We start from the raw sequence: 27,961 nt of genomic DNA, 5'->3' as shown, positions 1-27,961 counted from the left end.
CATTTATTTCTTGAATCCATTTACTTTATTTAACAAACATAAGTAAAGAGGGAAAACAGAAAAAAAAGGTAACCTTGGGGGAAAAGGGGTTGTAAAGTTGGAATGGGAGAAACATTTTCACCTGTGTAACATAACACCACATTCCAGACCAGCAAAGGTCTGTGAATGGGTGCCTTGTGTTCCTTGTACCCTCCCCCTGAGTTAAGTGAAAAGGATAATGGACTTTTCACTCATGCCTCATGGAATGCTTGGGGAAGGGTTATTCTGCTCCAGGGGATGCTGGCTGGCTGTCCACCAGGGACTCTACCCTCCTGCTTCTGTTCCTGCAGTTCAACCAGCTGCCTCAACAAGCCTGCTTGGTCCCTCATAATCCAAAGCTCTTATTCTGTGTCGCATGCTCTTGCTCACTGGAAGCATTCCTGCTCTCCATGTCCATGTCTAACTTCTCGAACAGTGAAATTCTCCACGCTTTCAGCTCTGTGTCAGCTCTCCCATAGGCGTTCATTATCTCGGTGAACATGTCCCCCTGTGTTCTTTCTCCTCCTTCTAATCAGCGAAAGTCTGCTTTCAGGTGTTGAAGACACACTAAAGGACACATTTCCAGCTGTCAGTAATGGGAAAAAATAAAGGAGTCACTGTACATGAACAAAATGCTTCCATAGCTAGGCCGTTTTCATTAAAAACAAACAAACAAACCTACCTTATTACACTAGGTGCAAGCCATAACATAATCAGAATCCATAACCATTCACTGTGCCGTTTTGCTGCTCCAGCCACGGTGAGTAGGCCTTCCCGGGTCATGGGTAACTCACTTTTAATGAAGTTTATGGCAGGCTCATGTCAGGAGCAGAGGTAACTAGTCAAACAATGGCCCTTCCCCATAGCACCATGGGAAGCTGTTTATGAACAGGGCAGGTGGGGGGGGGAACGTTTTCACTCCCAAATTGCAGAATCTCTCATCCCCTGTCAGCCACTTTAAACTACTTGCCAACCATGCTGAGCACAGTAAAGGCACATTAGTGGCCACATGGTTTGGCAATCCGGAATGTTGGGGGTGAGGTGGGTCTACATGCCCTTTCTTTTTTTCTTTTGTAAGAGCACTTTTAATAAGAACTTCCCCCATTTCCCCTAGGCGACCTTATGTGATATCAGTCTCCTGAGGGTAACAGAGGCGGAAAGTAAGGACATGCAGCAAGTGGGTATCGACCTGGTCCTTACGCTCCTATGCTGTGTACCACAATGATGCCAGCAGAATTAATTCAGGAGTTGCATGGGAAAGTGTCCTACCCTGGTGGAAGAAATAAGACTGCCCTGCCCAGAAACCTTCTGCAAAGGATTGCAGAGTACCTCCATGAAAGTTTCCTAGAGATATCCATGGAGGATTCCCGGGCTATCCCAGTCCAATAAACAGTCTTTTCTAGGGGGCCACCCTCTCCATCGCTGGGAAGCAGAGAATCACAGCTACAGCACCTTGCTTTTTCTTCACAGTAAACATGCAATAGCACCAAATGTGTGTGCCCGCTAAAGTTTAATTGGACTTTGATTGTAACTGTATACTCACCAGAGGTGCCTTCCCTGACATCACGGTCGGCCACCATGATGTCCTGTGACCCACAGGGCTCCAGGGTTAAAAATATTTCCTGGCTCTTGGGGAGAATGGATCCATCGCTCACCTGTCTCCCATTCTTCTCCTCCTCCTCTTCCTCATCCACCATATCGTCCTTCCTGTTGTCCCTAGACTCACACACCTGTGAGGTGTCCACGTTGCTTGTGGGGGTGCTGGTAGGGTCACCCCCAAGAGTTGCACGTAGCTTGTTTGTAGAACCAGCATGTGTGGGGTTCCGCACCAGAATGACTGTTTGCCTCCCTTGCTTTCTGGTATGCTTGGCAAAGTTCTTTTATTTTCACACGGCACTGCTGTGTGTCCCTCATGTAGCCCTTCTCCTCCATTCCATGAGCGATCTTTGCATAGATGTCAGCGTTTCTTCTGCTAGATCAGAGCTCTGCCTGCACAGACTCTCCTCCCCACACAGCGATGAGATCTACCACCTCCTGTGTAGACCAGGCTGGAGCGTGTTTGGGGCTTGTAGTCTCCATGATCAGCTGTGCTCAAGCTGGCATGCTCCCAATGCTAATCAAACAGGAAATGGGAAATCAAACATTCCCGGGGCTTTAGCAGGGGAGGGGCTGTTTCCTGTGTATCTGGCTCCAGTGAAGCAAAGTTGAGAATGATCTCCAGAACGGTCACTGATGAGCATTGTGGGACACCACCTGGAGGCCAATTAAGTAAAATTACACAACGCTGCGTCTGCACTACCTCACAGTCAACCCATGAAAATTGAAGTAAGTGCTATGCCTCTCGCAGAGGTGGATTACAGAAATAGACATTAGAGGTGACTTAGGTCAGGGTAAAGAACCTGGTAGTGTTGACACATTCATTAACAGGTCGACTTAAGGTGAGTTCCTTTGACCTAACTTTTTAGTGTAGACCAGGCCTAAGAAACATGAGTGTGAATGTTGCCTTGCTGTCTGAGACTAAATGGGTCATTGAAGAAGGACTGCCTGAGGCTGACCCCATATCAGTGGAAAATCTCTGAAGACATGGCAAAGGCAATCACCAGACAGTGACACCTAGCAAGTAATGATCTGGAGGGAGATGGATTTCCCCACCTCTCTGCAGGAAAGCTCAGCAGGAATGCTCAGCAACATTCCCTAGCTTGAGAACAAAGGACTGGGAAGGTGTGAGGTGGGGGAATAAGAGTTAGCTGTTGGAAGAAGTGTTTGTTTTCACCTGGGAACTGACCAAGAAGGTCAGACTCAGAGGCACATGGAGCTTGAACAATGGTATTCACTATAGCTTGGTTGGGTTACTGTGCTGACCAGAATGTCTATGCTTTAACCTTCATTTCTCTACACTAACCTAATGACTCCTATGCTGTGTTCCAGTTGACTAGTAAACTGTAGAGTTTTGACAATGCTGTTTGAGTGTCACTGCAAACGCATGATGAGGTGCATTAATCCTGGAACTTCTGGAAGAGTGCACAAGTCTCTACCAGGAATCTCTCTCATTTGGACTCACTGAACAGAGCTCATGCTGTGAAGCAAGAGTGCTGGAGCCCCCGAGATTCAGTCTGAGGAGATGGTGAGGTCATGTAGCTTATCCTGTGCAGGAAGAGGGAGACCCCTTAGGGGTCTTGCACACTGTTCCAAAGCTGGGGGCACAGCACAATACTGTGGATCCATGACACTAACTAGAGACTTACATCTTGGTTACTAAAATCTCTAAAGATTCTGTTCCTCACTAAACATGCTTGTTGCCTCTCATCGCTCCTAGCACCTACTGTGGGTAGTGGGAGATGAAGCTAAAGGCCCTCCTCATTAGCCAGGGGAGAGGGACTAGTGAACTTGGACCACAACTGAATAGTGGGGACTACAAATGAAGAAACAGGGATGGTCACAGGGTAAAAATCAGGGAACTGGAAGGGGACAACAAGCAGAGAACGCTTCACATCACCCACTGCTTCTCAAAGGTGTCTGAGGAGTCAGTGGACACCACCCAGAGTAACTCTGCCTGGAGATGTGGTTGGATAAAGGAACGGAAGCAGGCTCCACAGTTGCAGAGCAACCCTCCACCCAGTTTCCTCCTCCTGCTGTAATGGATGATTGTCTTGGCCAGTGTCAGGAGGAACTTGATGAGGACGTCTCGTGACATAATGGGGCTGCAGATGGAGTGTGCAAAAATCAGGAGATGAGGGGAGAATGCAGTCAGAACCTCAGTAGGAAGTTCTGGAGGAGCCAGAAGAGGGGCGGCAACCTGACACACTCTACATAGATGAGGATCTCCCTCGCACTGCAAAAGGATAGGTGTCAGGAGAGTTCATGAATCATGCCAGGTACATGCTCATGCTCACAGCTCCATGAAGGAGTCACCAAGTAATATTCCCAGCCGGCCGTGGAACCACAGTAGAATACAGACTGACCTCACAGCTCCTACTACTAACCAAACTGAGCATGCACCAACTCCTCAAAACAATGGAGTATGCTCAATCATCTTACAGCTCCTTTTGCATGATTGGGGCAGGAGTAAGTTGAGATGGAAATTGGAGGGTGGGAAAAAAATTGGTACTAGTTTGGTAAGGAGGCTGAGACTTGGAGCTTGGGGTGGTGGTGGAAGGAAGGCTGTGACTGGGAGCCAAAGGGGGTAGGGAGAGGAGACTGGGACTGATTGAACAAAGAGGTGGGGACTGGGAGCCAGTTGGCTTGGAGTAGGGTGGAGGAGAGACTGTGATTGGCTGAACAAGGATACTGAGATGAGTCAGTGAGGGGGAAATGGAAATGGGGAGACCATCCAGACAATGACATGCCATGCAGGGGGAGAATTGGGACTGGCTGGGCAAAGACACTGGGACAAAGAGTCAGGGAGTGGGAAGACTGGGGCAAGGAGTTGGGGAGGGCTGGTCGTGGAGGGACTGAGACTGGATGAGGAGCCTGGGGATAGAGATTAGGAATGTGAGCCAGTTTGGAGTTGTGGGAGAAGAGATGGATCAGATGAGGAGCTTAGAGAGGGGAACTGGGAGTAGCTGGGCAAGCAGAATGGGACAAGGAGACTGAAATGGGACAGGCTGGACAGGGCAGAAGAGATCAAGCTTTGGGAGACTGTACAACCTTAATTCAGGCCCCCTGTGCATACACATTATGATTCAGTCTCTAATTTTGTGGTCACATAATACTTTTTCCACAGGACCCCTACATCATTTTGTGCATAGGCACAGACTTTCCCTCTGCCTGGTGGGTGCTCGCGCCCCCCTCCCCTGATCCTGGCCTCTTCCTGTCCCTGCACTGCCCTTGCCAGGCTCCCATTCCACTCCTTCCCAAAAGTTCCTGTTCCGCCCCGCCTTTTCCCACCCCAGCCCTGCCCCCATTCCACCCCCTTCTCCCAAGTCTCTGCCCCCGCCCCGCCTCTTCTCTGCCTCCTCCCCTAAGTTCACCACATCCTAACTCCTCCCCCTCCTTCCCAGAAAGTCCTAAGTGCTGCCAAACAGCTGTTAGGCGGCTGGTGCGTGGGAAGCGCTGGGACGCCGGGGGAGGAGCGGGGACGCAGTGCGCTCGGGGGAGGAGGCGGAGAAGAGGTGGGGCGGAGCCTGCCTGCCAGTGGGTGTGGAGCACCTGCTTATTTTTCCCTGTGGGTGCTCCAAGGCTGGAGTTGGTGCCTATGATTTTGTGCATAGGCTATACCTGCTCTGGGGAGGAATCAGGGTTGTGTAGTAAAGGAGGCTGTTGTCTTTAAGACCCAGCCTCACTTGTTGCAAAAATTGGAAGGTGCATAGTGAATGAGATAGAGTGGATAGGATGGGCTCATTGTTAAAACAGTTGAATGCTGCAGTCAGAGGCTGTACAGTTTATAAAATAAAGTATTATTGAACTGTGTTTTCTTCTGAAAAACTTCTAGAGTCTTTCAAAATCATACAGAATAGTATGAAACAAACAGGACACTTCCCAGTTTAAACTGTTTTGTCTAGCCTGATCTCTTCCTACTCACTATGTCTTAAGTGAAAATTCTTCTCTTCTGGAAAATGCCCATATGTGAGAAGAAACCTGTGCTGTGAGTGGCATTTGAGTGCAACTATGGAAGTTGTCAGCAGCAGTAGGTTTTCAGAATGTGTGGGCTGAAAAAAAAAAGACACTGGGGAATAATCTAGCACACAGGTAATTTTGAATTAAGTAGCATATAAATGTCTTTCAGTCCTGTATATTTCAAATTCTCTGGGAGGGGGGAGGGCTTTTTGCACCCTGTAATAGGAATAACAAATTGGAAACCAATCTGTTACTTTCTTCTAAAATTACAGGGTAGAAAATAGTTGTATGCCGTGTTGTTGTAGGGTAGAAAATAGGGCTTAGAGTGGAAGTCTAGATTCAAGCTTAATCATAGAACTCTAATCACCTCCATAATATTTGGGGTGGAGCAGCTTTGTCCTCTTGGGGGAGGAATAGCAGTAGACAGCGGGAAAGGCATGTGAAAGGTTTAATGTCTTAAAGTTGGTCCTTTTCATTCTGACTCAGAAAATTTTACATAAGAGTATTAACGTAACTTAGTAAATATGCTGTTTTCCATCATATTCAAACGGGATGGGGGAAATGGTCCAAGATAGAAACTGCCACTAGTCTCTGTTGAGGTCTTTTTCCTCACTGTGTAAGGCCTGATCCTTTAGACCACAAGTAGTGCCACTAAAATAAATAAGGTTGTTGTACCTAGTTGAGTAAAGGTTTGCAAGGCTGGACCCTCACAGTCTGATATTTGATACATGTGGGCAAATCCTTATGTCCAGGTGGAGTCCTGTCAACTATAGTGGGACTCTGCGTGTCTGTAAGGATCCATTGTGCACATCTGACTGCAGGATCAGGCTATTAGATTGTAAATTCCCGAATTACTTCTGGGTTTTTGTATAGAACCAAGCACACTAGAACTAAACAAGTTACATGAACAATAATAAATATATATGCAAATATTTAGACATGAATATTGTCAGATTTAAATATTTTTCTCATTTTCTCTCATTTTATACCTGTTAATGAAAACATGCATACAGCTATTATACAATGTACATGTAGTGTTAAAGTTTCATATTTTGCATTCCATTAGTTCACTATACTTGGCAGATTGTTGCACTTTGTATTTACTGAAGGTACAACTTTCCCTGAAGTGGACTAATATTCTGATCATAGGTATATGACACAGGGAGTTATTGATAATTGTGGTTGGTTGTAGTGTGTGCGGAAAGCAATATCCCAGTCTGGGCTTTCTCAGGGACCTGTCTGTGCCTGGTGCTACGGATGCTGTTGGCTGTGCTGTGAACCTGGCTTACTCTGTGGCATACATCCTGCATCTGTAGACCTGGTACACGGTGCACTCTAGGCTTCCTGGTGCAAGGCATCAGTCTCTTTCTGTGATTTGGGCTTCCTGTGGGTTTGGTTCATGAGGTGGCCTGAGTCCCTTGATAATACGAGGGCAGCTCACACCATGGCATGCAGCCCCATTCCTACCAATTATCGTGCCCTACACTGCCCGAGCACCTGCTTTTGCTCCCCCTTCCCCCGCAGAGGGTCTGGGCTGTGCTCAAGGGCTGTGGAGGCAGGAGCTGTGGGGAGCTACTTTGGGGGGCCCCACATGCCCAGAGCGGCCTGGGGGATTAGCAGGGGGCCTGGCACCGGCAGAAAGAAGCGGAATGATCCGGCCCCAGCCTGCTCATCTCCCCCGCCCCAGCCTTGTTGCTCAGGGATGAGGTTTGGGGTCCGCCCCTGCCCCTCCTCCCCCCACTCACCAACACAGCAGGGAGCCAGTGGTGTGGAGCGGGATGGGGCTGGGTTGCTCTGCTTCCTGCCATGGCCAGTGAGTGTGGGGGTAGGCCTAACTCCTGCTGCCAGCATCAGGCCTCCCTGCTCATCCCCAGGGCCCCATCCATTGCTGGGGGAGGGGGCTTGGGAAAAGGGGTGGAAAATGGAGGCAGGAAGAGACAGGGCTGGGGCAGAGGGAACTGTCCCTGCCCCTTGCACTGGAAACACCCGACAGGGGGCCTAGCTGGGGAATGGGGCTGTCCGCTGGCACTGCCACATATGAAGCATGCAGCTGCAGAGGGCACCATGAAATTTGGGGCAATTTGGTGCAGCTACATATTCTGCATATGCCTAAGGACAGCCCTGATGGCATGTGTCCCTGAGGTGTTGGTGGGGCAGCAGTGGCCCAGCCCACTCACTGGCTGTGTTTCTATGGGTGCTGGGATGAGTGTGTGTGTGTGGGGGGGGGGACTTGCTTCTGAGTCCTGCCTCAGGTGGGCGGGAGGGGAGGAGTACTGTGTTGCAGTAGAGTTCCCCTGGCCAGGGAAAGCTCCGAGGGTGCGGCCTACAGGCCAGGCCTGCCCTGCGCGCTGTAGGGTGTGAGGCCCGGCACATGGCGCTGCGTGCATTGTGCCAGCCTCCCCCGCGCTGCCCCGCCCCGCCGGCTGCCGGAAAGAAGGCGCTTCTGTGGGGCTGACCTGCACTTTACCCATCAGCCAGCGCGCCGGGTTCGGCAAACACCCCCCCCTCCTTTCCCAGTAGCGGCGGCTGCAGTAGCAGGAGGCTGAGGTTGGGCGCCGCGACTAGGCAATGTGAGGATCCTCCGCCGGAGCCGCCCCCTCCCATCCCATCCCCCAGTCAGTCAGGGAGCGAGCCTGCCGCGGCCTCTTCACGCGCGCAGCACGGTAAGCCGGAGCGCTCCTTCTGTCCCCTCCGCGCAGGGACGGCCTGCTCAGGGCCTTCCCGTGCGGAGGGAGTTGCTGCAGCTTAGCGGCGGGTGGGCCACCGGTGGGATTGTCGCCTATGAGACCGACGCCATCTTGGCTCGGAGCGTGGCCTTGTAGCGCCCCCCCCCCCCTTGCCCGGACCGGCGAGCTCTGGGGCTGGCAGGCTTTCTAGCGAGCCTGTTAGTCTCCGCTTGAAGCGGGGGACGGGAGCTTCCCGGGCTCATCCTGCCGTGTCCGCGCTTTGTCGGTGCCTCCCGTATAGTTTGTGAATGGGTGTTACTGACCCTCCCTCCCCGTTCTTCTAGCTGTGCAAGCAGGTTTCTGATCCCCATACAACCCCTTCCTGCCCGACGCCAAACCCAGCCCTAGTTTCAGACACCTGGGGTCACGGAGTGTCAGAGGGACACGTTGAGGCCACGTTAAAGAGAACGGTTCCAGAGCGAGCCACACTGCTGCCCCAGGCTCTCTGCGCCCTGCCCTGGCTTCACCTCACACCCATTTGAGCTTGGGGTGAGAACTTCTCATTTGTTTACAAAAGGTGACGTTGCCTTTCTTTGGGAGGCACTTACCACGTCATGACAGTGAGGCAGGAAGGTGCTTTTTAAAGGGAAGTTTCACCACTGGGATGGATGCTTAATTTTTTTTTAAATTTGCATCAAACTTAAAATTCATCATTTAGTTTCTTTTAAGTATGTTCATCACTAACCCAATGTTTTGCAGCCTCTAAAACAAACCAAGAACATGCAAACCATAACATTGCCCTAGTAAATTGTCCATATGCCATTAAATCATGCTAAGTGAAGTAGTGTGGACCAGATGTAAAGTGGTGGCCGGGTGGATGATTTAGGTTGAACTTTGGGCTTGTGATGTAAAATTTAGCTTTGCTTCTTAAAGCAAGTCTTAAAGGGCAAATGTTAAAGTTTAACAGTCAGTGTAATTACATCATTTAACTATTGTCCTGACAAATTGACAGACAAGCAAGGCCAATCTGAAAAGCTTTACTGTCATCTCTGCAAGGATAGTTACTTCCTGATTTCATAAAAGGATTTATAGGCCCATGGAAACTATCCATATTGGAATTTCCTCAGAACACTGAAGGTGGTAACATATCAACTATAAATTGCTGAGGGATTTCAGTAACTTTTTACATTTTTGTAGCTTGTCATGTCAAAAACAAAGTTCTTCCCCCCTTCTCCCCTTGTATTCTTGCCCACTTCTTATTTCATATTTCTCAAACACCTGTTAATTTTTTTAGTTTCTTTTAAGTATGTAAACACTCAAACTTATTACACTCTACAATAAGGATGGGAACATGTATATTTAGTAAGCCTATTACAGCTGTGCTGAGTATACATCTATGGTATTAAAGTGGAGATAGAACAGCTATGCAGAGAAGCAAAATCTCGTATTCCATCATGAACTTAGTTTTCATTTGATTTTGTTCAATAAGATACGGAGTTGATTTTTTGACTTTCATCAGGCTCAAGCAGTCTGATTATTAGAGTTGAGTAATATCATCCTAAAAGTTGATGCAGTTGTGGCTGCTGTAATGAACATTCATGACTAGTGTTAAGTTTTTGTTGTTCAGAAATGTAGCAGTATTGGCCAGCTTTTTTTTCTAGCTGCTCATACTTATTTTTAATTTTTTTCAGCAATCCTCTTCTTTTGAGAAGTTTTGTCATTCCATGAAGAAAACTTGAAACTTGTTTTAAAAGTTAAAACTTAGAGCACTTCCATGTTTCTAAGAAAATGAAGTTTACTCCACAGTTCTAATCAGTTATGCATAGGATTTAAGTTTAAGTGATGCTTTTAGTTCTTAACATTTGCTATGTCAGGATCCCACTTCCCATTTGGTAGTGTGGAAAATATAGCATACTCATGACTCCCGCACACATTATAAAAACCCACAGATTGAGAACCTATAATCTACACTGCTTGGTTTAAATATATTCTCTGTTTCTAGGATCAAGGGTAATAGTTCTGTTAACATTGAGAGAAACCACTAGGCTCATGCAATGTGTTACCTGCTTCAGCCTATTTAAAAAGCATAAGCTTTACAAGACTATTTGTGTTCTGAATGAGCTAGTAGTACTGTGGTAAAAGAAATGTGAAGTGCATATGCAGCAAGATATCTGATTTATTTGCCATTGAAAGATGACAGTACCACGGATAGCTGTGTTGACGATTTGTCAGTCAGGCTGTAAGAAAAGTGCAGATTGTGATTTTGCTGCGGAAACTTAAACTTTTACATTCTACAATTTTGTATAGTTTCGGCAAGTTTCAATAACCTGGCATCACACTGCTACCAAATTTTTCTACAACTTTTTTTTATGACTTGAAATGACTATTACTTTTGAACCAAAAAAAAAAATCAACAACTTTCATACAGCCTTACTTATCAGTCCTTTATTTTAAGGATATCCCTAGAAAAAGTGGAAGAAACTTCTTGAAAGAGGTACATAAGGAGTGTTTGACATGAGGTGTTAAACAACATATGACCTCACTTTTAAATTAACTGGATGATATAGGCCCTCTGCTTATCTTTGATAATTCGGAAATAACACAATTATATTGTAGTATATGAGTTATTGTGCCTATATTTATTTCTCAATCATATTCCTGGTGCAAATGTGTATAGTTTTAATTCAACAAATTGCTTTATAAATAAAAGTCAAATAATAGTTATTCTTGAAAATGCAGTCAATATCCAGTCAGTGAATATCCATATTAACCCTTGTAGAAGCCTAAGAAAAGAGATGTGTGGTGCACGTTGCCTTAAAGCCTGGTGAATTTTGACTCTGCACCATTAAAGGAAGTGAATTTCAGAAGAGGTCCTCTTACTGAGAAGAAGGGAAACTTCACAGAGAAGAAAGCAAACTGGTTTTGCAGATGCCTTGCCTTTTTAATTATTGGTATTTTTAAATAAAAGATTGGAAAACAAAATTTGTGACTGCCAGACTAAAGTCCAGGATAGCTGATGTGAAGTCTGAGTCTGACACTTGCATATGGCTAGGCATGTGTATCCATTTGTTTCAAAGTGCTTTTGGCCAGCAATACCACCTAAGATTGTAGAAGCAGCTTGGGATTCACAAGCATGTGAAACAGCAAACCTTTTGAATAAAGGGTGGATTTACTCCCTCATTAATAAAAATAGAAGCAGTCCCAGATGTATTCTCCAGATACTTCTCCTACCCACCCCTTCACAATTTCTAACATTGCTACCCCCTTACTGAGATTAAGGTTCAAGCAGCTCTCATTCAAGTTTTAATCTTGGCCAAATGCTGGAAAAGCAATGGATCTGATAGAAATAAGGCAGATAATTTGGGTAAAATGGCTGTCATTTGCATAGCAGTGGCACTCCAGCCCATGTGTGTTTTTTTTTCCCCCTTCTCTTTCACTTGCTGAACAAAGGGTTGACAAGGATAGTTTTGCAGTAGCTAAAATGAGTACTCAAAACCATTCTCTGGGATCTGTTATTCAAGAACTGGTCAGAAACATGCCTCATGCTCTTTTCACAGTTTGTGTGCACAAACACATGATTGACTTTAATAAAGGCTGATTTTAAAAAAAGAAGGAAAGAAAGAAAAGTGGCTTCAATGCCTGGTCATTGTTTGTTCCTAGGAGAGTATCAGCTAATGAAACCAGGTCTATTGCTGTACTATGTCCAAAGAGTAAAGGAAATTAACAGACTCTGAATATGTCTAAAATGTGCTAAATGGAATTTTTTGACAACAGGGAGATTAATATATATGGAGATGTACCTGTCTCATAGAGCTGGAAGAGATCCTGAAAGGTCATTGAGTCCAGCCCCCTGCTTTCATGAGCAAGACCAAGTACTGATTTTGCCCCAGATCCTTAAGTGCCTTCTCAAGGATTGAGCTCACAACCCAGGGTTTAGCAGGCCAATGCTCAAACCACTGAGCTATTGCTTCTCTCCCCCTGTATAGCCAACATAAAGAGAGTGTATCTAGACACTTGATCACATATGCGTACATACCACAGTTTCTATATTCAAGAACAAGGAATCATCTTGTCCTAGCAAGTCATTGATATTGGGGTTCTGGTTTAAAATACTCCTTACAGGGAATTCAGTATTAAAATTAAGTCCATTAATCATCATAAGCACACCACCAAAATGCCTTCACATGTGACTGATCTGTGACATGAACTTTAGGAGGCAATGGTGCAACCATGATAGAAGTTTATTTTCAGACAGATAGTTTCAGAGGTCATGAGATCACACACTAATCCAGAAGTGCTTCTGGAGCAAATATGGACAATAAAGTCATCCCATAAGGAAAAAACAAAAAACGTGTGGAAATTTTTCAGTGTAGTAGGGAAGCCTGTACATCAGCTTTGTTCTGATATCACCCCCATTAATGGACATTCACAAGTGAATGTATAAAATGAAACAGTGGATCTGGTTGAAAATTTTCAAATAAAATATGGTCTGTTTATGAACATTTTTAAATAAACAGGGTTTTTAGAAACTTCTTTTTTCAGAAAAGTTGTTTGACAAAGCTTTTCAACCTGCTCTTGTCAGCTGGTTCAGGAGTGAAGCTTTTGAGCTAGCTGAATAATTTTAAAGGAAGCAAAGAATCTTCACAGCAACAATTCCTTTCACACAAAACAGGGTCTTTGTCAAAGCAGTGGAATACTTTGCTGAAGATGCTGTTCTTAAATAAACTGCTTATACAATTCAAGGAACTCTTGTACTGGCTACATGTGGTGATCCTGGTGGTGAAGCTGTTCAGTTAGTTTTCTTTAGCTGGCTGACAAATTTGACACAGGTTGTGGTTTCAGATAAAGCAACAACTTACTACACCTCTACCCCAATATAATGCTGTCCTCGGGAGCCAAAAAATCGTACCGCGTTATAGGTGAAACCACGTTATATCGAACTTGCTTTGATCCGCCGGTGTGCGCAGCCCCAAGCACTGCTTTACCGCGTTATATCCGAATTTGTGTTATATCGGGCCGCATTGTATCACGGTAGAGGTGTATTTCAATGATCCTGATTGTGGATGCTTCTGAACCAACTGAACAATTTCACAGAGGTCTCAGTCTTTGGCAAAGTAACCATTATTGTGTTGAAGATCTTTTCTGACACCATACAAAGACCATTTGCCTAGCCAGATCCATTCCCCGCCCACCGTATTAGACCCCAATATATTGCAGGAATGTTTTTGGCAGCATATGTCAAAGAGCAGTTTTACATCTTTTTCCTATACTATTTAGGAAGTCTTACACATGCTATATTGGAGAATGAAAGTAGCCAACATAAAAAACTTTCTCCATTGGCTTCCATACTGTATAAAAATCAGTTATGATGAGTGATTTGTTTTGGTAATTTAAAAAAAATTATAACCCCAGGGAGCTCTCAAACTCTCACCATGAACTCATGGTTTTACTTTCTGCAGGATATAATTTTCAGAATAGAAGGGCCCAACAGTTCATGAGGCTCAGGAAGTGAACTCTTTCTTTAGCCAGTTTTTAATTAACCAGTATTCTTGAAACTCCTCAGAGGATTCAAGCTTTACTCAGATTATATGATGAAAGCTTGGCGGAAGTTACACTGTGCTTTTCAAATAAAATGTATACATTTCTTCACAGTACCATTCAGTATACTTTGTGTTGATCAAATGCCTGTTTATTAACATCACCTCCCCATCCCAATTTAAGTTACTATAAAATAGTAAGCGTAATGCTTGGGAAAGATGACTATATGCTAAGTGCACAATCTTTGGCCCTTTTGTGCATTCTGCAGCCCAAGTGAGGGAGTGCAAAACTGATATAATTGCCATGGCGAGGATTCCTGTTGTGGGGGAATAAATCAGTTTTGAGATATAGATTACTCCACCATCCAAAGGGATCTAGGGATGTACTTCTGTGCTCTGGCAGTCCCATGCTGGCACAAAGGCTCCTTTGGGAAACATTACCAGTTGTTATAGCTTAGTGCAGGCTATGCCATAGCTAGCATATAATGGGCCTCAGGATCAGAGAGCCATAAGCACCTATTTTGTGGCTACCTCTTATTGCTGCATCTAGTGATTTAGGCAGCTAAGGATTGCATTTAAAGTCAAATATGTTTGTTTGTTTTTCCTGCTCACATTGATGCTGCCAGATAGTTGACGCAGCATGTGAAACACTTGTTTCTAGGATAGTTTTGAATTCTTTACGCAGAACTTATTTAAAATTCAGTAAGAATCAGGAGTCTTTAAAATAAGTAAGTTCTTTCTCTGTGTCAATAAATTTAGACCTGTACTATCATGGGACTAAAGAGATGGAGCTGTGGTGGAGAAAGAACAAGATATAGGCACAGTTCAAATTTCCAGTTTGGTGGTAATAAAATCTTGTTTTAACTTGTTCAATTGAACGGTTATTTGATTTGTTTCTTAATGATGTTTTCATGCATTAAAGACTGTATTCCTGTCTTATAATATTTCATAATTCTTTTCAGTATAAAGTGTAGGCCAGGGCTGAACAAATTGTAAGTCCATTTGCCTCATGTGGCACATTACAGAAATTAAAAACAATGGTCCCTTCCCTAAAGAGTTGACAGTATCTAATTTAGACAGATCATGAGGCTAGAAAAAAGAAGTGGATAAGAAAATGACAGAAAAGGGTTAAACCAAAGAAAAATAGTGCAAGACAAAATAAATAGAGAAATCATATGAATTCTCATATTCTAGTAGAGACTGCACTAAGGTGAGAAGTGAGGAATGGACAACATGGCTGGGTCTGCACTGAGCTTTTGCTTAATTTCCAATTGGTGCACTGCCAGTGGGAAATCTCCACAAGTAGATAAGGCAAGATGCTGTGGTGAAAACAATAGTGCCTTTCTTAGAGCAAGTCTAAAGGAAGGTGATGATAATGCCAAGGGCATCTTGTCAATCAATAGTGAGAGCTCTAGTGTAGATTTGGCCCTGTAACTGGGTGTCAGTAGTAGGAAACAAGACAGAAGTTGGTTTGAAGGAGGGATTTGAAGGAGCTTTAGGACTTTTGGTACATAGAGGGATTGAGTTCTGGATGTTGCAAAGTGTGTGGGAATAAAAAGAATAAAATGATTGCAAGAGTGGAGGAGGATGCAAAGGGAATGATAAAGCAAGGAGAATGAGCAGAGGTGGGTTTTAATAGGTCTGCCCTAAAGTATTTAAGTACCTGGCACCCAATACTACAGACTCCAGTGATATAAATGGAAGCAATATCAAACTCCTCATAATCTGTATCTGTACGAAGGCTACAACTCATAAGAGTGTTCTGTGGTCATGTTTGCATCAAACACAATTTTATTATTGAAAGGTGTGGGTTATTTGGCCGTTCCCCCCCCTGCTTTCTATGACACGCTTGTATGATTATTTTTTATTATCTAGTACCAAAATGGCAGAACTGTTTATGGAATGTGAGGAGGAGGAGCTAGAACCATGGCAAAAGAGAGTGAAAGAAGTTGAGGAGGATGATGATGATGATGATGAGCCAATCTTCATTGGGGAGATTTCGAGCTCCAAACCGGCCAGTACATGTAAGATAGCATTTTCTACATTATAAAACAAACCTTTTAAATATATATTCTTGGTATGATGAAGAATGGAAGCAGTAATTTAAAAAATTACTTTCTTTTGAAAAGACTAGAGTTTGTATTGTCAGTAAAGATAAGAGCTAATAAATTACTTCAGTGTTCTAAATTCTTTTCATTCCTGATCATCTGTACACTAAAAATACAACTGTCTCCTGGGATCCAAGTACAACACAGTTGCCTGCCCTTTATCCCTCAGGTTAAAGAAAGGACATTTGAAGGCTTTAGTATACTTCGGGAGCTTGGTTAAGGTACAATTTATGAGACAGAATGAAGTAATGTTATAACTGAAGTCTCCAACCTGGTTGTCTTTGTAGTGAAGATTGGAGTGTGCCTAGACAGACATAATGTACATCAATGTAATCCATCCTTTTAAAAAGAACTAACTGAAAAAGAAAGTCTTTCTATCAGTGCAATCCTATCTAAATGGCTGGACACTTTTCTAATAAGGGAAAGGCAGATTCCCTGTGTCTGGAAAAGACATAATCAGAGAAGGGGAGAGTGTTAATATAGAAATAATCGCTTCAAGGAACCTGTGTCAAATAAAGATGTTGCTATTAATAATCTGATATTAATTCAGTTGAAGTAAGAGTTCATGTTCATCAAGTTCTGTAGTTCTCTTCTAGTGCAGGGAATGAGTTAGGTGATTATGATGCCATCAGCTGTGTCAGAATTCCATGTTTGTCCTGTACTTGGGCCTTGGCAGGTAAGTAAAAGAGAAAATGATTTTTATGTTTCTATTTTAAAATTTAAGTATTTGAAATCTTCTAAAATCTCTGTGTACTGACATCTATGTATCTGTATCACTTTCTGTTACTTATTTGGGGGTAGTAAGTTGCATCTTAAATGTTACTTTTGGTATTTTAAAAATCCCTACTGTTCACTTTTTAAATAGTAAAGAAGCATTTGTAGTATATTACCGTTGATGTTAAGATAGTAGTCTCATTTAAAATACATACTTTTTAAGGATTTATTCTCCTGGGAGTTTGAAATTATATTGGTTGGGAATCTGGGATATCAGGTTATCTGCAGAGATAACTTTGGGGGTGTCAACGATAGCTTGAACTGGAAAGGATATTTTTTAGAAGATATTGGCAAAAAATGTAATTTGGGTAATGTTCCACATACTGTGTCTTCCAAACAATATCTTAAAAATGAAAAGTTGACCAGATTTGTGTTATAATAATTTTAAGACGTGGATTAAAGCACAGCTTTCAAAAGACCATTTAAAATAAATAGTTACATGGCATGCTGGGTTATGCTGATGTATTTTTTTAAAAAAATATTCTGTACCATGCTATATATTTTTTTGAAGAGTTGATTAGTGCTTGTACATTGTAATGTAGACTTCCTGGTTGTGAAAATCTGTCAATGTGACACAACATTTCAGTAAGAATCTGTGTATTTTACGTATAGATGGTATTAATATGGAATATACCTATTTGGCATAAAATGGCAGTAATATATAGGACTGGAAAAAATAATTCAGTGAGCTATCTTATTTTTAGTGTTTCACATTTTCAGTTTTTATTTAAAAAAAAATCCAGGAATTTTTCAGTGTTTATTTTCCAGACATTAAAATTGGGATGAAATTGGGTTAAAAGTTAAAAATCAGGAAAAATTAGGGGGAAAAAAAGAAAAACAACTTTTGTAATATACACATTTTGCTACAGTATAATTGAAACCTTTTTTTAATGTACAGAGGTATATTTTGTCTCTCTCAGAGCTAGTGGTTTTTCCAGAAATCCTGGTTTGTGTATGCTCTCATAATTTTTTCAAAATATCCTCACTCATGTTGAGCCTCTTGCTGTCTTGGAGGTAGTCCAACTTTGAAAATATGTGGTCTGAATCAAAAGATCTGGGGAGTACACTCAAAGCTTGCTGTGCCACTTGGCTGGAATTGGGAAGAATGGTCTTGATGACTTTCAAAAAGCTAGCACATCCAGTTTTGCATAATCGGGGTTAGGCAAGTTCATGTAATTATTAAATTTCCCCATTCAGATTTGAAATTTCATCTTTAATGGCAAATGGTTGAAACACTCTGGTCATAGTCTGCTGCAAAATTCACCTTGAGGAAGGGATGCAACACCTGGATGACTTTCCAAAAAGAATCTTCGGCACCAAATACTTCTGGATTCAGATTACAGGACATGGTTGTCTTCCATTTCTCACTGAGTGTTGTGTTGAAGGTTTTGAACTCTCTTTTGGTTCTCTCATGTTCCGGGGTGGGAAGGATTTCCAGAAACAACTGGGTTTTTTGCCATATGTTTCTCCTGCAACTTTTATGCTCAGTTCAGCTGATGTTTTGGTTGTCAGGATCCGGTAAATGTCTGTATTGGCAAACATGTTGGCAGTAGTTGGAGAAAACTCCTGTGTTTTCTGTGTGTCACTCAGTGATTCCACGTTTTCAACAATGGTGTGCAGAATCTGGCAGTCATTTTGGTTATTTGCCAGTCTCTTCAGAGTCTCTCCTTTTAGAACCAACAAACTGAGGAGACGCATTAGCACAGTCCACATGTTCACATGACAGGCAGCGAAATACAAGTTCATCCACTGATGTGGCACAACGGATAGGTTATCGGCAGTTGGCTTTGCACTCGTCTTGCACTGTGTAAAATAAAGCCTTCAGCTTGTTCGTATGCTTGAAAATGGCCCAGAATCCAGTGATGCAAGATTTCACATCTTTCATTTCTTCTGTAGCATTAGCTGCTGACAGCGCAACGTTAATCAGATGAGCAGGACAGGTAATACATAGCAGTTCCAGTTTCTGATTGAGTTTAATCTCCTGTGCAAACTTAGCCATCTAGGAAGCAGAATCTGTGTTAGTTGTGACTACATTTTCCCTAGTTGGTACATCTCAAACATGTCCGTTATCGCTGTGTCAACAAAACTATCAGCAGAGGAGATGAATGTCACATCAAGACAAAACCATGCGGATTTATTCGCTTTGAAATTAAAAAATGAAAGCAAAACGCCAAAAATTGGATGGTTCAAAGCATCAGGAGACTTGTGAGAAATCAAACCAGACACCACATTTCCATCAATTTAGATACTAAAGCATCGTCATTTTCTTTCAGATATTTACGAGTGAGGTTATCTGCATTAGGAAAGGTTTTTCTGCTGTAGTAATGTCGCACAAAGTCACCAATAGGCCTCCCTGTTATTAACAGTGGTTGTCTAGTGAAACAAAGAGCATGCACAAATTCATTGACACAATCATGCTGTATCCTCTCTTTCATTAAAGTCCCGGTTAAAGCTCCTGGAGTGAGATGCACTCCCCTGGGAGCCCAGGAAGGAGGAAGTTTGGAGCCAGCCACAGAAAGGGTGGGACTGCCTGTGTGGGGATCCAGAGGAACCCAGGCTGGTCCATCCAAACCCGTAAGGAGATTGGCACTACCGGAGGTGGATAAGGTACATTACATATCTTTAGCTCTGGAGGACTGATTGTTTAAATTCAGTGCCACACTAAACAGACACAAAGAAATAGGTGAGCAGTGTCTCCTTGTGAGCCAGTCATAGCACAGTATTAACATTGTTTGATTTTCTGACCTCCACCGTGTGTGTGTTCTGTGTTTTACACTGTGGAACTGCTTCAGTCTCAGAGCTGCAGAATACAACAGTCACCACAAAGCTTTAGTGGTTAACAAAAATAAGTACCTGAAAAAATACTGAGTGGATTGATAAAGGGATGTAAATCAGTAAAAAATGAACTTTAATAAAAGAATAGGTAATTTATCAGTGAAAATAGGTAAAAACTGAAAATGTGGAATACTACTTATTTTGTAGCCACACTTTTTCCAGATGTAACTGAATGAGGGGCCTAACCCCACCCCACCCCACCCTGAAGTCAATGGAAACATTCACTTTGCTTCTCATACACTTCACTGAGCTTTGGATCAAGCCCTAGATGACTATATTCCTATCTGATAATGTTGTTGAAAAAATGATCATACATGTCTAGGGAAACAAAATGAATATTAGGACATAACTTGACACTATAAATGTGAGGAAGTGGGCTTTCTTTAAGTGAAGAGTTCTTATTTATAACTTGGAAAAAAATAATTTTCATTGACTATTTCACTGTTTTTCCATTTCTCTTTTAAAGATAAAAATATTAAGAAATTTACATGTTTTATGTACTGTATAAACATTTCACAGAGGTAATAATTGGAGATATACCAATCTCCTAGAACTGGAAGGGACCTTGAAAGGTCATTGAGTTCAGCCCCCTGCCTTCACTAGCAGGACCAGTTTTTGCCCCAGATCCCTAAGTGGCCTCCTCAAGGATTGAACACACAACCCTGGGTTTAGTAGGCCAATGCTCAAACCACTGAGCTATCCCTCCCTCCTAAGGTGACAGAGGATTGGTTAGTATGTCAGCATTAATTCCCAGTTTACAGAGAGGGAAAGTGAGAGAGTGAATTAGTTAAATGACTTACCCAAGGTGATACAGCAAATCACTGGAAGAATCAGGTTATAATTGAGAAGTTTCTGGCTCTGTACTTGGGCCTGGATTAAGTCAATCTGTGACCCTAAGCACACCATGACATGATGTTCTCTGTAATGGTTGCTGTGGCTCAAACCCTGAGCCCTTACCCCACGCGTGGAATGATAGCGGGAAGTCGTCTCTTTTCCAAAGAGGCAGTGGCTTGGGGCTCTTTTCTGTTTCCTTGGAGCAACAGCAAGGAAACTCAGCAGGGTTCCCATCTCTGCAAAGAGGCAGTAGTGGCAGCAGAGAGGGCCTTCTGCATCCATGGTGTATCTGCTAGTGTAGATGGGCTGGGACCACAGTACTCTTCTCCTTCTGCCATGCACAGAGTCCTCTGTTGTGTTGATACACTGGTGGAACCTCCAACAACAGTGGATCTTGGAATTACAACTCATTGAGATGCACTGGGTATTTCACACCACCAAACTATTATTTCTGGCTGTCTGCAGAATAAGGCAGACTTCTTTGCATTGCTTGTGCTTGGGTTGTGTCTTCAAGATTTTCTTTGCTCTTATGAAGGATATACTTTCTTTTAAATGAAATCTGAGATTCTGATGTAACCAGACTCAGCTCCAGGAACTGGGATCCAAGACATGGACTTATAGTGTCTGCCTTTATCCAGTTCTTCCCACACTCTGTCCCCCTTGTTGCTCTCTGCCTCGGTAATACACAATTACTCTGCCAAATAGCTTGAACATAGCTATGGGAGAGTGAATTAGATTCTTCTCTGGCTTATTAGAGAGACAAGATTGGGTGAGGTAATATCTTTTATTGAATCAGCTTCTGTTGATGAGAGAGACAAGCTTTTGAGCTTACACAGAGCTCTTTTTCAGGTCTGATAAACATACTCAGAGTGTCACAGCTAAATACAAGGTGGAAGAGATTGCTTAGCATAAGTAGTTAATGCACATTTCAAGGGACCATTCTCTGGCTTGTCCATTATCAGCACAATAAGAAGGTTTCAATGTTCAGAATCTTGAGTACTGTTGGTGATAAGCAAGTCAGAATGACCACAATTGTTTTTATTCCTCTTTACTTGTAAACTGAGGAAATTTGATGTAGAATCATTGAGAGGCAACTAGGGAAACTGCAGGATGCCATTTCTAATCACTTTTGTGTGGACTTGTATTTTTGAAGTATATATCCACACTTTATACATTGGGGTTGTCCAGAATACAGTGGTTAATGCATCTAATGTACAAAGTGACATTGGAAATCTGAGAGAGTAGAAGAGGAGCTTGATTTTACTTCCTGAAATAGTGCCTCCCACAGTAAAATGATTCCTTTTGCCATACTACAGCATTAGTGCAGCTTTGTCTGGGAAGGAAGAATACCATTTATTGAGTTACCTGTACAATTTCCTATAGCTCATCCTACTACTGACCAGCCCCTCTGCTGCTTAGTTTGATATGTGACACAATAACAGTCTTATATGGTATGATTGTAGGCTGCTGTTGTTGGCTAAAAACAATATTCTACTTTATATTTCTTAGATAAAATGTAGTTTATTAAACTTGCTTGCTACAACACTGTAAAAATAAAGTTTTGATAGTGATTAGTTGTAAAATACAAATTAAAAGTCCACATTGAAATTACAAGCTGCAGATTGATGATGTGGATTCAGTCATAGGCCTCCATGGAATTTGTTTTCCTTTTTTAAACTATTCATTCTGAATCTATATTCTTTTTAGTGATATGTCTTATGTGCAAGCCATTAAATGTTTCAGACATACAGAATATGAACCGAATGTTTATACCAAAATGCCTTAAGGTGAAAATATGCTTTGTGAACTACAACTGCCAGAATGGATTCGTCTGGTATTTCATTAAATGGCTTGAGCAAGTCCTTAGTTTGAATTCCAGAGTGGAATTAATGTTGATGTTTAGATAACAGGATTTGCCAACAGGTCTGCACGAGCACATATGTTTGCAAACATAAGGCCTGATCCTGCAACTCTTACTCCTAAATGCAGTCTTTATTCATGTGAGTAGTCCCATTTGATGTAAACATCTGTAGTTATTGACCAGGAGCATTTTCTGGATGTTTTAGGAAAAGATAGGGTCTTGTTAAAGATCACAGAATCGTAGAAATGTAGGTCTTGAAAGGACCTTGAGAGGTCATCAAATCCAGCCCCCTCCAATGATGCAGGAACAAGTAAACCTAGACCATCCCTAACAATTGGTTGTCCAGCCTGTTTTTTAAATCCTCCAATATTGGGTATTCTACAACCTCCCTTATAGTTAGAAAGTTTTTCCAAATATCTAACCAAAATGTCCTTTGGTGCAGATTAAGCCCATTACTTGTCTGATGTTCAGTGGACATGGAGAACAATTAATCACTGCCCTCTTTATAGCAGCCATTAACATATATGAAGACCAGATTCCCCTCAGTCTTATTTTCTCAAGCCCAGATTTTTAAACTTTTCTTCAGAGGTGAGGTTTTCTAAACCTTTGATCATTTTTGTTGCTCTCATCTGGAGTCTACAGTTTCCCCACATCTTTCCTAAAGTGTGGCGCCCAGAATTGGACACAGTTTTCCAGATGAGGCATTCACCAGTGCCAAGTAGAGTGGGATAGTTACCACCTGTGTCTTACATACGACATTCCTATTAATACACCCCAGAATAGTAGCCTTTTTTGCAATTTTTTTGTAAATTGGGCTCTGAAAAGATGCCAGATGTGACCTGAACTCATGCCAAGAACTGTAAGGTTACCCAGGAGTGGGGGCTACCATAAGGGACCCAGGGGCAAAAGATTCATACACTAACTCCAAGCCCCAGTTGAGGGCCAGTTGACCACAATTGGTGGAGAATACAGGTATGAAGCTCTATGCCTATTAAAAGGCACTGAGACAGAAACAGATTCCTCACCAGCCCCTCGAGAAGGGGCCTCAGCCGATATGGACTTCAGACAAGATGAACGCTGGTGTAAGTGGATGGTGAGAGTGGCAACAACAGCAGGCCAACCAGCAGCAGCAATTCCAGCAGTAGATGATGTAGTTGTGGACAACCCAGAAGCAAGCCCAAGCAGTGCAGCAGCAGCTGTTGAAAGAGATTATTTCCCAGCACAAGAACATCCCGGGGAGGCCTCATAGGGGCCAATTTGCCAAAGGGACCTCTGCCACCTATGTTGGTGAAGTTAACTAAGATGGGCCCACATGATGATCTGGAAGCATTCCTCACCATTTTGAGAAGGAGATGCTGGCCTCTCAATGACCTATAATTGTGTGAAGACCACTATTTTAGATTACCTGGGCATCAGCAAAGAGATGCATCAGCAGTGCTTTAGAGCTGAGATGTACTCCAAGGGGTAACATCCTTGGGTGGTGGTACAACAATTAAGAGTATTGCTAGTAGTGGCTTTGTCCAGAGGCATGCTCCAGGGCCCAGTTGCAGAGCTGGTCCTAATGGAGCAGTTTGTAATGGTCTGGGAGTGACTGCTCTGGCATCATCTGGAGTCATTGTCAGATGAGGTGCAGCTGATAGAGAAATTTCTTGCAGCCAATGGGTCACTAGAGACGGGACATGTACGGCCTCTGCCCACCCATCACCTAGGGCCACCAACAGAGCAGGACACCTGTCAGCAGACCCCAAACCCTAGTAGAAGTGCAAAGCATGTACAGACCCCACTCCAGAGACACAGGACAACTGCATAGAAAGGGGAAGACCTCAGGGAGCTCATGTGAGTTATTGCCGAGATATCTGCCTAGTGGCACAAACAGCCGGGCTGGAGCCCTGAGTATGGACACTAATCCCACTCGCTGCCAGAAAGAAGCTCATGGGGATGAGTCCGGTAACTAGCTACTCTTGTGGTCTACAGGGGCATATGAAGAAGTGTGCTCATTGATGGAATGCAAATATGCCCAGGGTTGGATGGCAGAAGTGAGGGCCTGTAGTAGGTCTCTCCCAAAGTTGATGGTTCTGGTGTGGGTCCAAGGCAAAGAGGTACTGGGACATGTGGACCGGGGGTGTTACTATTACCATCATCAGAATCTAAATTGATGACCTAACTGTCAGGGTTTTTTTGAGGTTCTTAGACAAATGATCCTGGTACATGATGGTTTTAAGCTACCTGGCATGAGGAAGGAGATTAAGATGTACCTTGTAAATTTTCTCAAGCCATGAAAGACCCGGGAAGCCCTTTTGATAGACCCTTGGCTGGCAAGCCCTGAGCTAGGCCTTTAGGTATCTGCTTGCCTGAAACCTGTACCATTAAGTGAGGCTCTTTCACCAGAGCAGAAGATCCAGTTTGATGCAAATAATCAGAGACTTTGCTCAGATATTCTCCACAAGTTTGTGAAGAACACAACAAAGAGCACAATGGCAGCTCATTAGGAAGAATTCTCTGGCCCTTACCAAAAAGGATGTGGGACACAATATGTGAAGAGGTGCAGGCAGTGCTGAGAATGGGGGTCATTGAGAGGTCTAAAAAAAGAACAGGAGTATTTGTGGCACCTTAGAGACTAACAAATTTATTTCAGCATAAGCTTTCGTGGGCTACAGCTCACTTCTTCAGATGCATAGAATGGAACACACAGACAGAAGATATTTATACATATAGAGAACATGAAAAGGTGGAAGTATGCATACCAGCTGGAAGAGTCCAGTCAATTGAGATGAGCTATCATCAGCAGGAGAAAAAAAACCTTTGAAGTGATAATTGAGATGACCCATAGAAGGTGTGAGGAGAACTTAACATAGGGAAATAGATTCAATTAGTGTAATGACCCAACCTTTCCCAGTCTCTGTTTAAACCTAAGTTAATTGTATCTAATTTGCATATTAATTTGAGTTCAGCAGTCTCTCTTTGGAGTCTGTTTTTGAAGTTTTTTTGTTGCAAAATTGTCACCTTCAAGTCTGTCACTGAGTGGTTAGAGAGGTTGAAGTGTTCTCCCACTGGTTTTTGAATGTTATGATTCCTGATGTCAGATTTGTGTCCATTTATTCTTTTGCATAGAGACTGTCTGGTTTGGCCAATGTACATGGCAGAGGGGTATTGCTGGCACATGATGGCATATATCACGTTGGTAGATGTGCAGGTGAACGAGCCCCTGATGGCGTGGCTGATGTGATTAGGTCCTGTGATGGTGTCACTTGAATAGATATGTGGACAGAGCTGGCATCGAGCTTTGTTGCAAGGGTAGGTTCCTGGGTTAGTGTTTATGTTGTATGGTGTGCGATTGCTGGTGAGTATTTGCTTCAGGTTGGGAGGCTGTAAGCGAGGGCTGGCCTGTCTCCCAAGATCTGTGAGAGTGAGGGATCATCTTTCAGGATAGGTTGTAGATCTTTGATGATGCACTGGAGAGGTTTTAGTTGGGGCTGTAGGTGATGGCTAGTGGCGTTCTGTTATTTTCTTTGTTGGGCCTGTCCTGTAGTAGGTGGCTTCTGGGTACTCTTCTGGCTCTGTCAATCTGTTTTTTCACTTCAGCAGGTGGGTATTGTAGTTTTAAGAATGCTTGATAGAGATCTTGTAGGTGTTTATCTCTATCTGAGGGATTGGAGCAAATGCAGTTGTATCTTAGAGCTTGGCTGTAGACAATGGATCATGTGGTGTGTCCTGGATGGAAGCTGGAGGCATGTAGGTAAGTATAGCGGTCAGTGGGTTTCCGCTATAGGGTGGTGTTTATGTGACCATCGCTTATTAGCACAGTAGTGTCTAGGAAATGGACCGCTTGTGTGGATTGGTCTAGGCTGAGGTTGATGGTGGGATGGAAATTGTTAAAATCATGGTGGAATTCCTCGAGGACTTCTTTTCCATGGGTCCAGATGATGAAGATGTCATCACCCGAAAGTAGATGGTATGGTCTGATTTTTGTAGAGACATTCACAAGCTCAAGTCCATCACAAAGTTTGATGCCTCTCCAGTGCCAAGGGTGGATGAACTCTGAGTGGTTGGGCCCAGTGCAGTATCTCAGTATGGTTGACCTTACAAAGGGCTATTGACTGATTTCCCATCTCCGTCCTCTCAGGAGAAGATCACACCCCTCCTGTTCTCATTTGGCTATTTCCATTTTAAAACTACGCTGTTCACTCTGCAAGGAGTGACAGCAACTTTCCAGTGCCTTTGAACCGAATCCTCAGATCCCACCAGCAATATGCAGAGGCTTACTTTGGCAACATTGTCATATATAGCTGTATGTGGGCAGACCACCTGTGGCACCTCAGGGCAGTACTGACATCCCTACAGGAGGCTTGGTCTCACAGCTAACCCTGCAAAGTGTAACTTGGCCATGGCAGAAGTGACTTATGGGGTAGGGGGTAGGAGGAAGCTTTGTGAAGCCTGTGTTAATATCCACAAGCTGAACTCATGCCCCACACCTCGGACTAGGAGACACATATGTTGTTTCCTAGGCCTGGTGGGCATTATGCCGGTTCATCCCCAACTTTGCATTGATCACAGCTCCCCCTAATGGATGTGCTAAAAGACAAAGATACCAAGAATGTCCTCTGAGATGACCGGTGTGGTGATGCTTTTCTAATACCCTGATGGCATGGCTGGGCCAAATGCCTGTTTCCAATTCCACCAATTTCACCTGGCAATTTATTCTCTATACAGATGCATCTGACATCAGCCTTTCAGTGATGCTGTCCAGGACTTTGAGGGAGAATAGCACCCAATCCTATATTTAAGCAGGAAGTTGTTCCCCAGGGAAAGAACATATTCAAATATATATCAGAAGGAAGCTCTGGATATCAAGTGGGCAGTAGACTTCCTCAGGTATTGTCTTCTGAATAGTCCCTTTTCCCTAGTCACAGAAAACTTGCCCTTGTGATTGCTAAATTTCTGGAAGGACTCAAATCCCGGGATTATGTGCTAGTATCTAGTGCTCCAATCCAAAAGTTCTGAGTACAGCACCAAGCAGGTAAAGAGCATGCAAATGAGGATTTTTTTTCTTTAAACTAAATTATTAAGTTTTGTCAATTCTAGAGAAGGCTCAGGAACTTCAGAAAGACCTGACCAAGCTATGTGAGTGGGCCTACTATAGTTGATTAAATTAATTGTTGACAAACCCAAAGTACTGCACATTGGAGGGGATAATTTGAATTATTTGTACTTGGTTAATTCGAAATATTTTTTGAGAAACAAAAAAGATAATGACAACTTGGAATCATTGAGGACTAGTAAATGAAAACCGCTGCTAATTGTGCACGAGGGTCCACAAAAGCAAACAAAATATTAGGAGGCATAAGGAATGGGATAAACTGTAATACTAAAAATATTTTATAAAGCCATTACATGAATCGTTTGTATATGCTCATTTGGAATACTGTGTTGAGTTCTGATAAATCTATTTAAAAAAATCTAGCAGAAATAGAAGAGGTCCAGACAAAAAGCAACTAAATACACTGGAATGCTTCCTTCTGAAGAAGGATCAGGGGTGGGGAACCTACGGCCCATGGGCCAGATCCGGCCCACTGCTTCATTTAATCTAGCCTGTGACTAGTCTCCGTGCTGTGGGTGAAAAGCCCCAAGGCTTGGTTCCCCCTCCCCGTCCCGTGGGGCTGGAGCTGCGAGCGCTGGCTCACCCCACTGCGGGGGAAGCGGGGGTTGCCAGGCCATTAAAAGTCCAGTCAGCTCCGTGCAGCCCCCAGAAGCAACTGGCATGACCCTGTGACC

General features: G+C 43.3%; 1 protein-coding gene and 1 long non-coding RNA gene across 19 annotated transcripts in view; one reads left to right on the top strand and one right to left on the bottom strand.

Annotated features, from left to right (window-relative positions):
• The window catches only part of ZNF280D (zinc finger protein 280D), a 140,368-nt gene that overhangs the window by 15,920 nt on the left and 96,487 nt on the right, over positions 1 to 27,961 (top strand). For 16 of the 18 annotated variants that reach the window (XR_005585326.1, XR_005585325.1, XR_005585324.1 and 13 more), the window contains one exon: positions 15,653 to 15,801. Coding sequence is in view for 13 of the 18 variants with exons in the window: in XM_039490753.1 (XP_039346687.1) it covers positions 15,653 to 15,801 (149 nt within the window). In the remaining 5 variants the exon portion in view is untranslated. Of the gene's footprint in view, positions 1 to 8,082; positions 8,238 to 14,536; positions 14,622 to 15,652; positions 15,802 to 27,961 lie in introns of those variants that run through there. The other 2 variants (XM_039490749.1, XM_039490750.1) reach the window with 2 other exon arrangements.
• LOC120373010 lies at positions 118 to 8,139 on the bottom strand. Its single transcript, XR_005585329.1, has 3 exons — positions 8,031 to 8,139; positions 1,562 to 2,271; positions 118 to 604 (listed from the first exon to the last, which is right to left on the bottom strand). It is a non-coding gene; the product is annotated as an uncharacterized LOC120373010 (long non-coding RNA).

This window comes from Mauremys reevesii, linkage group 10 (assembly GCF_016161935.1).
Source record: "Mauremys reevesii isolate NIE-2019 linkage group 10, ASM1616193v1, whole genome shotgun sequence".
NCBI lineage: Eukaryota > Metazoa > Chordata > Testudines > Geoemydidae > Mauremys > Mauremys reevesii.
Note: the sequence above shows the minus strand (reverse complement) of the source record. Positions and strands in the feature narration are given on the sequence as shown.